This window comes from Amblyraja radiata, chromosome 22, assembly GCF_010909765.2.
Source record: "Amblyraja radiata isolate CabotCenter1 chromosome 22, sAmbRad1.1.pri, whole genome shotgun sequence".
In the NCBI taxonomy this organism is placed as follows: domain Eukaryota; kingdom Metazoa; phylum Chordata; class Chondrichthyes; order Rajiformes; family Rajidae; genus Amblyraja; species Amblyraja radiata.
This window is the reverse complement of record NC_045977.1, coordinates 31,412,083-31,425,911: the sequence shown is the minus strand read 5'-3', so window position 1 is coordinate 31,425,911 and position 13,829 is coordinate 31,412,083. Positions and strand designations below refer to the sequence as shown.

At 46.2% G+C, this 13,829-nt stretch overlaps 1 protein-coding gene across 1 annotated transcript; it reads left to right on the top strand.

Moving 5' to 3' along the window:
• Positions 1–133: 133 nt before the first annotated feature.
• Positions 134–13,829, top strand: LOC116985842. The gene is made up of 6 exons (XM_033040913.1): positions 134–306; positions 1,212–1,354; positions 3,620–3,794; positions 8,173–8,278; positions 10,316–10,400; positions 11,806–13,829. The coding sequence occupies exons 1-6, from the start codon at positions 201–203 to the stop codon at positions 12,532–12,534; spliced, it is 1,344 nt and encodes a 447-aa protein (XP_032896804.1). The 5' UTR covers positions 134–200; the 3' UTR covers positions 12,535–13,829.

Genomic DNA, 13,829 nt, shown 5'->3' with positions numbered 1-13,829 from the left:
CCGAAAGGCCCGTTTCCGCGCTGTATCTCTAACTAGACTAAACATTAAGGGGTGGACAGCCCTAAATAGCTCTCGTCCATATTGTGTAAACTAATTATCTTCCTTTTCCTAAAAGGGGCAACAATTGCTGGAATAACTGCACGCTGACGAGGCTGTCGCCTACAGTGGAGGGGGGAGATTTTCATACTTACTTTTGTACAATGAGGGTGACACACATTTCAGTATTTTACAAATTCACTCTAATTCTTAAATCAAGCAGCCAGGCTAAAGATGTTACTGTCAATAACTTCAGACCTTCTCTTAACAGTAAGTGTAAATTTCATTAGTTCGTAAGTGATTGGGGCAGAATTACGCCATTCGGCCCATCAAGTCTACTCCACCATTCAATCATGGCTGATCTATCTCTCCCTCCTAACCCCATTCTCCTGCCTTCCCCCCATAACCTCCGACACCTGTGCTGCTGTCCTGATGACCTGAAACCACGAGACTCTTCACGATTATCGGTCTCAAGGCAGTCCAGATGCTGTGGACACTAGGGTGGGACATGAGGAGAACTTTCTTTGTGCAGCCCTTGCTTTAACGTTGACTATGATCACTAAATGTTATTCCCTTATGTATCTGTACACTGCGAATGGCTCGATTGTAATCATGTATTGTCTTTCCACTGGCTGGTTAGCACACAACGAAAGCTTTTCACTGTACCTCGGTACACACGACAATACACTGGCCCCTTTGATGAAGGAGTGCTGGTTCTGATAAGAGCAGAGAATAGTTTTGCTCACTGGTTGCATTGTGTTTGATGTGGAAGTGTATAATACTGCTAAAGGTTTTGATTGAAATGGGAAGATTTTAACCCCTCTGTGTTTCCAATTGTATCCACAATTGCACCAGAAATATATAGATTCTCTCCAATTTTCTCCATTGGAGTTTGTACGTTCTCTCCGTGGCCTGCGTGGGTTTTTCTCCGGGTGCTCTGGTTTCCTTCCACATTCCAAAGACACTCGGGTTTGTAGGCTAATTGGCTTGGTAAAATTGTAAGTTGTCCCTAGTGTGTGTGGGATAGTGTTACTGTGCGGGGATCGTTGGTCGGCGCAGGCTCGGTGGGCCTGAGGGCCTATTTCCACGCTGTATCTCTAATTTAACTCTGAATGTAAATCTTTGTGGCAACACTCCGTACCTCTGTTTAACTCTGAAATGCTTCTATCTTTCAGTCCAGCTGAAAGCCCCTTTCCACCTGTCCGTGACGAACAATCCCACCGCACAGAATGTTAATATCACGTGGCAGTTTAAATCGCTCTATCTGGACCAGATGGTGCAATATGAACTGGAGTACTGGAGCAAAGAGACGAAAGAGGTTGGTGACCCTTCTCTGTTATTCATTCCCGGGGTATTGAAAGGACCCCAGGAATTCAAGTGGTATGAAACTGCACTTGAATTTGGTGGCCTTGCACCCTGCTTGAAGTGGTTTGAAATTGCACTTGAATTTGGTGGCCTTGCACCCTGCTTGAAGTGGCATGAAACTGCACTTGAGTTTGGTGGCCTTGCACCCTGCTTGAAGTGGTAGGAAACTGCCATTGAATTTGCTTGCCTTGCACCCTGCTTGAAGTGGTATGAAACTACACTTGAGTTTGGTGGCCTTGCACCCTGCTTGAAGTGGTAAGAAACTTCAATAATCTCCAACCCACAAAGCGATCTCACAACTTCCATGGCCAATTACCTTTGACCTTCTGACTGCACTGTGCTCCTAGCCAAAACACGGCCTGTGATTCATGTTGTGTACACTTGCATTTCAGTAGAATTTGCACTGAAATTCACTCCGAAAACAGTAACATAATTACTGCCGATTTTTATCGTAACCAGCTTTCCGGAGCGCTAGTATGGATGTTGTGGGCTGAAGGGACTGGTTTCCAGAGGGCTAGAATGGACATTGTGGGACAAATGGATTCTTGGGGTGGCAGCTCAGTCAATCGAGCCTGGTGTGCTGGCAGCTCACTCACAGCTGGTTGGCTGGCAGTTGACTCGCGGCTATTCCTTGAAATTCCATTTCAAGCAGGGTGCAAGGCCACCAAATTCAGGTGCAGTCTCTTACCACTTCAAGCAGGGTGCAAGGCAAGCAAATTCAATGGCAGTTTCATACCACTTCAAGCAGGGTGCTAGGCCACCAAACTCAAGTGCAGTTTCACGCCACTTCAAGCAGGGTGCAAGGCCACCAAACTCAAGTGCAGTTTCACGCCACTTCAAGCAGGGTGCAAGGCCACCAAATTCAAATGCTGTTTCATACCATTTCATGCTGGGTGCAAGACCACCACATTCAAATGCAGTTTCGTACCATTTCAAGCAGGGTGAATCCACCATAAAACCGCACAAAACACCACACTCTCAGTTCAGTAGGCATTCAGTGTATTCAGTTGATTCACAGCTCAGAGTCGTGACTCTCCCTCCCCATCTTGCAGAGACTGAGCCACACCCGCACTTCCGGGTTTTATAATCCCTCCCCCTCTCACCGGAAGGGGCGTGGCCTTCATGGCATGATTGACAGGAGAGAGATTCTCAACATTTTTTAAACACTAATAACACTTTTATTTTTCATTGATGGGAAGAATCCTCTGCACCTAATGAGCGGAGGGCGACTGAGCAAGATGGCCAAAAATCACAGTTTTATCTAAAATCAATATACAGTGCAAACAGGAAGTTGTCAAGTTTAGACTTTTAATCGTGCTTTATTTCAAACCAACCACCACCAACAACCATTTGCTGTGCTTTATTTCAAACCAACCACATTTCATTTTCAAAGCACATTAAGGGCACTCAAGGTCAGTAAAACCACATTCACAGTTTAGTAGAAATATGTTCAGTGTTATTCACAGTTCAGACTTGAGAGACGTGACCCTCTTGCTCCCCCATCTTGCAGAGACTGACTGAGGCACTCAACACTTCCTGGTTTTATAGTCCCTCCGGAAGGGGCGTGGCCTTCAGGAGAGAGAATCTCAACATTTTTTAAAAACACTAATAACTCTTTTATTTTTCATCGATGGGAAAAATCCTCTTGTTCTGCACAGCGGAGTAAGATGGCCAAAAATCACAGCCATAAGTGGCAGCGTTATGTCTAAAATCAATATACAGAACAACAGGAAGTGGTCAAGATCAGACTTTTAGTAACATAGATTAATTAAAGATATGCAAAAAAGTAACGATGATAAATGAACAGGCTGTTGTTAGCTGTGAGCTAGGTGAAAACGAGTACAGACAATGAAACTCAACAAGATGACTTTGAAGCTGGTACGACTTGGGTGGGTGTGAGATGGGGAGAGAGAGGGGGTGCAAGGGTTACAGGGAGTTAGAGAAATCAATATTCATACCACTGGGTTGTCCCGCTGAGTTACTCGGCTTTTAGTGTCTATCTTCAGTTTAAATCGGCATCTGCAGTTCCTTCCTTCACATCAAACCTTTGTTTGGCCTTACACACACGCACACGCACATGCACATACACACACACACACACACACTGCCCATCCATATCAATTTGCAACGCCACAAGTAAACCTTCCAGTGGTGACTGTAACCGTCCAGGTTGTTCTCTGTCCCACACTGTGATTTACATCCTTTACATTCCCTGCAGGATGTGAAGATGGAAAGTCGGCTGAATGATATCCGACATCTGGCCATTAGGAAAATTGATTTGGAGCCAGACTCCCACTATAGAGGACGTGTCCGTGTACGACCTGTACAGACACTTTTGTTTCAGGGTCCATGGAGCAAGTGGAGTGCAGAAATAACATGGAGTACAGGTCCTGGTAAGTGTATCGTTACTTGAATGCTTTGAAAGATTATGTTGACACTAATGCCTCGCAGTCCTGTATCTCCCCATGACATAGTAACTCTCTCTCACTCTCTTGGCACAGCGGTAGAGTTGCTGCCTTGCAGCGCCAGAGACCCGGGTTCAATCCTGACTACGGCTGCTGTCTGTATGGAGTTTGTACGTTCTCCCTGTGACCACGTAGGTTTTCTCCGGATGTTCCGGTCTCCTCCCACACCCCAAAGGTGTACCGGTTTGTAGGCTAATTGGTTTCAGTAAAAATTGTAAATTGTCCATTGTGTGTAGGATATTGCTAGTGTACGGGGCGATTGCTGGTTGCCGCGGACTGAAGGGTCAGTTTCCACGCATTTCCCTTGTCTTTGTGTAGGAAGGAACTGCAGATGCTGGTTTAAACCGAAGATAGACATGAAAAACTGAACCATCCTCTCACCAACTAGAGAGCGGACCTGACCAACCAAATTCTTAAGGGGTTGGACAGGCTAGATGCAGGAAGATTGTTCCCGATGTTGGGGAAGTCCAGGACAAGGGGGTCACAGCTTAAGGATAGAGGGGAAATCCTTTAGGACTGAGAGAAAAACATTTTTCGCACAGAGAGTGGTGAATCTCTGGAACTCTCTGCCACAGAAGGTAGTTGAGGCCAGTTCATTGGCTATATTTAAGAGGGAGTTAGATGTGGCCCTTGTGGCTAAAAGGATCAGGGGGTATGGAGAGAAGGCAGGTACGGGATACTGAGTTGGATGATCAGCCATATTGAATGGCGGTGCAGGCTCGAAGGGCCGAATGGCCTACTCCTGCACCTATTTTCTATGTTTCTAAACACCTCATTGGAGACCTTTGGACTATCTTTAATTGGACTTTACTAAGTTATTCCCTTTATCCTGTATCTGTTATATATGATAGTGTTCCCAAAAACCACAGTTATACCCGGCACCCTTGCCATTCATTTGCCCCCTGGAGTGATACCCCTTCCCTTGTTTGAGGGGCGTCTCCACCACACTCTGCCCCCCCAAAGTTCAGCAGCAGAAGGTCCTAAGGGTGGGATTGATGAGACTCCTGTCAAATCTTTGCCAGCTTTCAGAGGATTTGAAATTTGGAATTGACCAGTCTGAAGAAGGGTCTCGACTCTCAACGTCTCCCGTTCCTTCACTGACCTGCTGAGTTATTCCAGCTAGCTTTAAAAAAAAAATGTTTTAATATATATATTTTTATTCAAAGCAAGCACATATCATAATAATAACATTTCATGTATATCAGTCGTACATTAATAATATCAGTTGTGTATTGATTCTGCTTCCACCCTTTTTTTGTATCTCTTCACTATTTTGTTAGGCTACCTTAACCATGAATCAAACTTAATGCTTTGCACAATCTCCCTTGGTTTTGGGTTGAAGTGATTCATTAATAAATCCACCAATTCTTTAATTTTCTATTACTGTGTTTCTGCATGTTCAGTGGGTTTCTTATGCACGGAAACTACCGCTGACCCAATTAGAATAGATCAGTTTATATTCACCACTGATATGCCCATGATGACAAAGACATTTGATAGTGATCAGCAATCTTCCTCTCACGTCTGAGTTTGTCCACCAAACACTGCCACCAAGTTGATTGTTCCAACCTTTTGCAATCCCTTAAGAGTTTTTTTGTTGTTTTTTTTTTAAAGCAGATATTTGTTCGACTTGAATATTTCTATTTGAAAAAGATTTTCTCTTTGGTCCTACAAGACTTCAGGAACAATTTTCCTTATTGCCAGCATGTTATATTTTAATTTACAAAGAGTAGAGGTTGCATTTAGTCCCTTAAGTAAGTTATTTTTTTCATCAAAGACATCCGGAACTGAGATCAACAAAATGGCATCTGCCAAAGATTGAAACAGTGACTCAAGATAAGCACCATAAGTACTGTGAGCCCTGTTGGCTTGTAATAGAATATCTAATAACCATATTTTACTAAATAAATTCTGCTTATTACTAATTGCCCCAACTCCTCTGGGAGCGTTTGATGGGACAAGATCATGTAAAGATCAGTGACTGTTGAAATTGGGATTTGATAACAGAAATTTATAATCTGAAATTTATTTTAGAAATGTTTAAATAAAGTCCTTGCCAAACACAGTTCAGAGTTGTGGCAGGTTGTTTCCACACTCGCTGAGCTTCACACAGTATCCATGGATGGACATCCTTCACAGTGAATCCCAGAGTTCTGATGTGGTCTTTGTCAGTTTCTCGCCCTGATCTGATTAAAATAAATACACATTCAACAATGCAGGGTGGCACAGCGGTAGATTTGCTGCCTTACAACGCCAAAGACCCAGGTTCGATCCTGACTACGGGTGCTGTCTGTACGGTGTTTGTACGTTCTCCCCGTGACCTACGTGGGTTTTCTCCGAGATCTTCGGTTTCCTCCCACACTCCAAAGACGTGCAGGTTTGTAGGTCACTCGGCTTGGTGTTAATGTAAAAATTGTCCCAAGTGTGTGTGGGGGGGGGGTAGTGTTAATGTGCGGGGATCGCTTGTCGGTGAGGACTCGGTGGTTGAAGGCCCTGTTTCCGCGCTATATCTCCAAACTAAACTAAACACTGAGTACAAACGGGCTGTTTTATTTCTCCATCAGTTATTTCCCGCCAACCTCTGACCTCTCTGACAGAGTAACACGTGATACATTTCAATAAGTCTAACTATGACATCCCTCCCTTATTGAACATAAAGGATTCCCCCAATCATATTGTAGACTGAACATTCCTACACCATTTATGATACAGCATTCGTTCTATTGATAATGCATCACTTTCACGTGTCAACACATTGCATAATCCTTGTATCTCTTGGGTGATCTCTGACGCTTTGATCTGGCCACTGCTTCCATCTGCGCTGGCACTGGATTCTGACCTCTCATGTCCTGCTCCACCAGTTCATCTTGGTTCTGGTTTCGCCTGGACTCCACCACAAACTCGTGCCTTCTTGGCTCATCAATTTAGTAGTCACTGGTCTGATCCCTCACAGTCTCAACTTCAGTCTGCATCATCCCTGGATTATCACAACGGGCGATACTTTTCCACATATGATGTGTTCCTGTCATATGTGACTCCGTCTGGTGACTGGACTGCCACCTTATTCCCTTGTCTGGTCACCACTGTGTATGGCTGTGGAAAGAAGGGTGTGTCCATTTTGCTTGGACTTTCACTCCTCACTGGCAACTCATCTCCAGCCATCACATCCGAAAGTCTGGCAACTCATCTCCTGTCTGTATGGAGCTGTGATGCCCCTTACTTTTCAGCACATTGATATTTCACTTCTTGGTCATTTATCATGTCACTAACCCATGGTACCTTGGTGCGGATTTTCCTTCCAAAGAGCAATTCTGCCGGACTCTTCCCGGTTATGATGTGCGGTGTAGCTCTATATGCTGCTACATATGATAAGAGCAACTTATTTCACCCAGGGAGTTGTGAATCTGCGGAATACCCTGCCACAGAAGGCAGTGGAGGCCAATTCACTGGATGTTTTCAAGAGAGAGTTGGATATTGCTCTTCGGGCTAACGGAATCAAGGGATGTGAGGTGAAGGCAGGAATGGGGCACTGATTTTGGATGATCAGCCATGATCATATTAAATGGCGGTGCTGGCTCAAAGGGCCGAATGGCCTACTCCTCCAGCCATTTTCTATGCTTCCAATCTTTGCCTTCTGCTTGGGAGATTCTCTTCCTCGACTTTAGAGTTTGGTTCTGACGTTCCACTTCTCCATTAGCTTGCGGCCACTTTGGTTTGACTTTGTGATGATACACACCTGTGATCTTCATGCAGCCAGCAAACATCTGAGAAATGAACTGATGCCCATTGACTGAATATAACGTCACTGGTAGACCGTGTCTTGCGAAGATTTCCATCGAAGCTGCTGCAGTCTTTTCCGATGTTGTAGACTTCATTATCGCATACTCATATTATCTGCTGTAGTGGACAATCACATATAACCATATAACAATTACAGCACGGAAACAGGCCATCTCGGCCCTACAAGTCCGTGCCGAACAATTATTTTCCCTTAGTCCCACCTGCCTGCACTCATACCATAACCCTCCATTCCCTTCTCATCCATATGCCTATCCAATTTATTTTTAAATGATACCAACGAACCTGCCTCCACCACTTCCACTGGAAGATCACAACTAGTATTGACTCTCCTGATGGGAGTGGGCGTAGAAAATCTGCAGCAACATCTTCCCATGGTCCTGCCAGTAACAATGTGCTTCAATCCTGGCTGATCTATCTTTCCCCTCAACCCCATTCTCCTGCCTTCGCCCCATAACCCCTGACACTGAAACAGTAATTGTATTTCATTCTCTTCTTTCTTTCAAAGGTCCAAACAGTGCATCAACAAAAAACAACCTGCTGTGTGTGTTGTTTGCACCTCTCCTCTTGGCGGTCATCATTTTCATATCACTCTATTTCAAGCTTCCATCGCGGTGAGTACATCCCTTTTGTAGCAGTTGCGATGACAGCAGAAATGGTTGCAGCCCCTCTCCCCAGTGTCTCTTCCCCACTGTCACTCTCCCCCCCCACTGTCACTCTCTCCCCTCCCCCACTGTCACTCTCCCCCCCCACTGTCACTCTCCCCCCCCCCACTGTCACTCTCTCCCCCCCACTGTCACTCTCTACCCCCCACTGTCACTCTCTACCCCCCCACTGTCACTCTCTCCCCCCCACTGTCACTCTCTCCCCCCACTGTCACTCTCTACCCCCCCACTGTCACTCTCTCCCCCCCACTGTCACTCTCTCCCCCCCACTGTCACTCTCTCCCCCCGTCACTCTCTCCCCCCCACTGTCACTCTCTCCCCCCCCCACTGTCACTCTCTCCCCCCCACTGTCACTCTCTCCCCCCCCACTGTCACTCTCTCCCCCCCACTGTCACTCTCTCCCCCCCCCCACTGTCACTCTCCCCCCCCCCCCCCCCACTGTCACTCTCTCCCCCCACTGTCACTGGAGCAGATGACAGTCCAGTGCCTCTGGAGACAGTCTCCCGTCTCCCCGCACTCTTCCCCCAGTGTCACTGAAACTGGAGATATTGTTTCTCAACGCTGTGCGTCTGCCCTCCACGTGGTATTCCAATAGCCCCTTGTGTGGGACATTTCTTTGGGACTCCATTTATTTTGGTGGGTTGGTGTCCTCTTCAGCTATTGCAGAAAACAAAGTGCTGGAGGAACTCAGGCACCTTCTGTGGAGGGAAATGGACAGACAATGCTATTGATTGGGACCTTTCTTCAGACCGAAATGTCATCTGTCCATTGCCCTCCACAGATACCGCCCGGCCTGAGTTCCTCCAACTCTTTGTTTATTTTGCTCAGGATTCCAGCATCTGCAGTTCCCTGTGATGCTGCGCTGTGCTTGGTGGGGAGCAGTCTCTGCAGTTCCAACACCCATCGGCACCAAAGCTCTTCCCCCCCAAGGCTTCTGTACTGTCCCTCAGTATTTGAAAACTATTTTTACATTAAAGAAATAAAGCAATGCATTGATGTAGTAACCTTTTCACCCAAAGCACTTCACAGCATCTAAAGTAATGTTTGCATTACAGAGGCAATTCAATTCAATTCATCTTTATTGTCATTGCACAGATACAAGTATATGTACAACGAAATGCAGTTTAGCGTCTAGTCATAGTGCAAGATAGTAGACGTAGAAAATAAAAATACAGAATAAGCATACAATAGAGTAAACGAGTACTGGTTAACAATGTGTGGAATGTGGATGGATTAGAAACAAAACTGGTACATAGGCAAATACTGTATACAAATGGGAGAGACTAAAGATATCTAGCGACGGGACTCCGAGTTCAGCAGTGTTATAGTGTTATTGAAAAAGCTGTTCCTCATCCTGCTTGTGCGAGACCTGAGGTAGCTAGTGCATTATTAGAAACAAGGAACTGCAGATGCTGGTTTACAAAGGATACAGAATACTGGAGTAATTCAGTAGGTCAGGTAGCATATCTGGAGAACATGGGTAGGTGATGTTGTGGGTCGGGACGAAGAAGAGTCCCGACCTGAAATGTCACATATCCGTGTTACCCAGGGATGCTGCCTGACTCGCTGAGTTACTCCAGAACTTTGTCTCCTTCTGTGCGTTATTAATTTACACGCAGAACGTTATGATATTAGGAAAATGCCCTGGTTTAATAATGAAAAGTGACCGTTAAATTGTGGTCAGAGCATGAGACTGACTCCCTAATCCTTTCAGAGACCTTTAGACCTGTGAACCTTTAGATTTGTCTGAAAGAACAGATGTGGCCCTGGTTTAATATCCCGTCTGAGACCGAGCACGTCTGATGCCTCAGTGCTCCTCAGGTTCTACCTCCTTCAGTAATGCACTGTTGGATCATCTTCGGCTTGTCTTTGCAGTCATCTGATTCAAAAGTGTGAGTTTTACGATCAGTTGCTTTGACGGATTGCACGTCTGAAAGATGTAGATCAAAGATGTTGACTCTTGTTGTCATTTCTGCCCCTTTCTAGTGTTGTAGGTAAAGTGTGGATTCATATTCCAAACCCGGCCTCTTATTTCCAGCCTCTCTACAGCCAGCACAATGGAAACTTCAAGGTACAGACATTAATGCTCTTGACTGAAGGTTATTCTCCCTCAATTCCCCAATGCTCCATTGCCCAAGGATTCATGCTGATGGAACAGGGAAGAGTCAAACTCCGTGTGCCATTGATCCAGCCATTGGCGCTGGTGAGGGGGCTCTGGGTTTACGAAGGGAAACAAAAGCCTTTGGACTTTGCTTTTGCTTTTCTACTCGCTGCCCAGTGATCCCTGCACACACCTGAGCAGCAGGTGAGGCCACCATCAGGGTAGCCAAGGACATACTTCACGGGCATAACATTGCCAACAAAACCATTGAACTCTAAACTGGGGGATGAGGGGTGATCCTATCTATGGTGTACAAAATCATAAGAGGAATGGATCGGGTAGATGCACTGAGACTCTTGCCAAGAGTAGGGGAATCGAGAACCAAAGGATATAGGTTTAAGGTGAGGGGGGGGGGGGGAGAGATTTAATAAGGATCTGAGGGGTAACTTTTTCAAGCAGAGGATGGTAGATGAATGGAACGAGCTGCCAGAGGAGGTAGTTGAGATAGGCATTATCGCAAAGTTTAAGAAACATTTAGACATCGAAATGTATAGGACGTGGGCCAATAGAGGGATGTGGGCCAAAACGCAGGTAGGTGGGACTAGTGTAGATGGGACATGTTAGCCGGTGTGTCCATTGGGTCGAAGGTGCCTGTTTCTATGCTGTAAGACTCTATGACTCCATGACAACACACTATCATACTGCAGGCCATCAGAGGGTGCACAACACCACTGAGAGTGAAGCAATTAAACAATACACAGTGCGTTGTCACACTGCAAACCAGCGGATGGCACAAAAGACACCTTAACACTAACGATAAAACTATATGCAGTACACTGACACACTTGCAGACCATCAGATTGCACACATCATCTGGGTGGCATGGTGGCGCAGTGGTAAAGTTGCTGCGCAGCGTTGGAGACCCGGGTTCGATCCTGACTACGGGTGCTGTCAGTACGGAGTTTGTATGTTCTCCCAATGATCGCATGGTGGAGAGAGAGAGAGGGAATGCAAGGGTTACTTGACAAACATTCCTATTGTTAATGCAGATGTGGGTGGGTAGTCGGGGTAGGTTACGTGGAGATGGTTCCAGTGGTGGGAGGCAGTTCAGTTTAGTTTGTTGTCACATGTACCGAGGTGGAAAGCTTTAGTTGTGTCCTAACCCTATTCAGCGGAAAGACAATACATGATTACAATCGAGCCGTTCACAGTGTCCAGATACAGGAGACAATGGGCTGGGGTTGGGGAAGCATGTCGAGATACCCAAAGCTGGCAAGGGAGCACTAATGAGAGTGGGCCAAAGAGATGCTGCTGGTGGAATAGTACAACAGGAAAGGACTATGCTGGGCCGAGTAACCTTTGGTTTCTCTTTCAGGAATGGATCCACAAAAACCATGCACAACGTAACAATTCTGGGGGGTCATGCCAAGAGCTGAAGAAGGTGCCTGAGGGCAGAGGTGTCACAGTCATCCTGAATCCTTGGGATGAAGCTGTTTCTAACATCTCTTACCTGAAGCCCATCCCAATCAACCAAACCTCGACCTTCGACTTGGACACCAAAGGTAGCCTTCAGACTGAGTTCCGCAACCCCATCCAGCACCTTCAAGAGTACTGCAATAATCATTCCGTGCTGCTCCCTCTCATGCCCCAGGATGAGCAGGGCATGTCTGAGAACTGGGCGGTGGTTCACGATCCATCCCATGGCACCTTCCTGGGCACTGTGCCACTGGAGGAGGATGGAGGGTACAGCTACAGTGAAGAGTACTGTACCCTTGCCCATTCCGACACCAGCCAGGGCCTGGTCCCTGCAAAGGTTGACCTCCTGCTCAAAGTGGCCAACGAGTGCCGGGGAGAGAAAAGGGAAGTGGCCGAGGACTTGCCCGTGACCAATGATCCGTATCTGACCTGCCCGGCTGTAACCGAGAAATCGGAGTTTCCACCGGGAGACTGTGCCAGCGAAAGACCGTGTATGACCACTCCTCTGGGTCAGTCGCCAGCTGAACCCTCAGAGCCACCAGCAAACAATAAAGAGCCCTCCCTCACACCCGCCACCCCTGACAACTCTGCTGCACCTTCTGCCTTCCTGTCTGAGGCTCTGATGTGACTGCCACGACTGCACAGTTTGCAATGTCCTGAGTGGGGTTCGAATGGGGATTCCCAGCATCTATGAAGGATGGGCACCTAGTTTAATTATTGACTGAAAGAAGGACATATTCCAGCGGTTGGGAAGCTACAGGAGAGCATTTGTTTGTTGAGCAATTATTTGGCAGCTTGTGCAAATAGCTCAGTAAAGCAAGATCGCTATTGTTGGTTAATAGTGAGATTAAAGCACACAGTGCTGGTGTTAAAGTACTGGCGATTTGTTGATGGACACAAAACAGAGGAGTAAGAACCAACAAGATATTTTGAGCTGGGAGACTGCGTTCCAGGAGATGGCTCGGAGATTGGCCCTGATGCCTTGACTGTTCACGTCCTATTTCAAGGATTTGGGTTTGTGGTATACTATAACCAAATGTTTTTGCTAATACAAAATTGGATGGCAGTGTGTGCTGTGAGGATCCAGAGGAGTTTCAGGGGATACAGATAGTTTGGATGCATGGGCAAAGACAAGGTGGGTGACATTTAAAAAGGAGAGTGATATAGAAACAAGGAACTGCAGATGCTGGTTTACAAACAAAAGAAGCAAAGTGCTGGAGTAATTCAGCGGGTCAGCAGCATTCCTGGAGTACATGGTGTACATGACAGGTCAAATCCTTCTTCAGACTGAAGGAAAATGGTATGCTGGCTGGCTTTTACAACAAGGGGATTTGAGTATAAGAGAAGAGACATTTTTCTCCCGCTATATGGTTCCCTGGTGAGGCCATATCTGGAATTGTGGGTACAGGTGTGAACTCCTGAACTAAGGAGGGTGATAGAGGCACCGCTAGGAATCTGAGAGGTACATGGTGGGTATATGGAAAAAGCTGCCAGAGGAGGTAGTTGAGGCAGGTACTATCAGGTGTAAAGCCAAGTGTGGGCAGGTTAGACCAGTGTGGATGGGGAATGTTGGTTGGCGTTGGCAAGTTGGGCTGAGCTGTATGACTATGATTCTATGAGAGAGTGCAGTGAAGGCTGACCAGACTCTATCGCTTCGCCATTGTGCCGCCCATTCACTGAGCATATTCCAGCAGAATTTTTTTTTTTTTTTTGCTATAAGGGATTGGGATTAGTGCAGTGTTGTTGAGGTAACATGTTAGCTCTGGTCATATTGAGTGGGGTGGTAGGGCGAGGGAAAGAATATCTGTAAATAGAATGAGTTGCTGGTGTTTGCAAGATGCTCGTCTTGCTTTGACCTTTGTTTATATAAAATGTTGACTACTGTTAATTGTGTATCTCATGTGTACCATTGAAGACATTAAA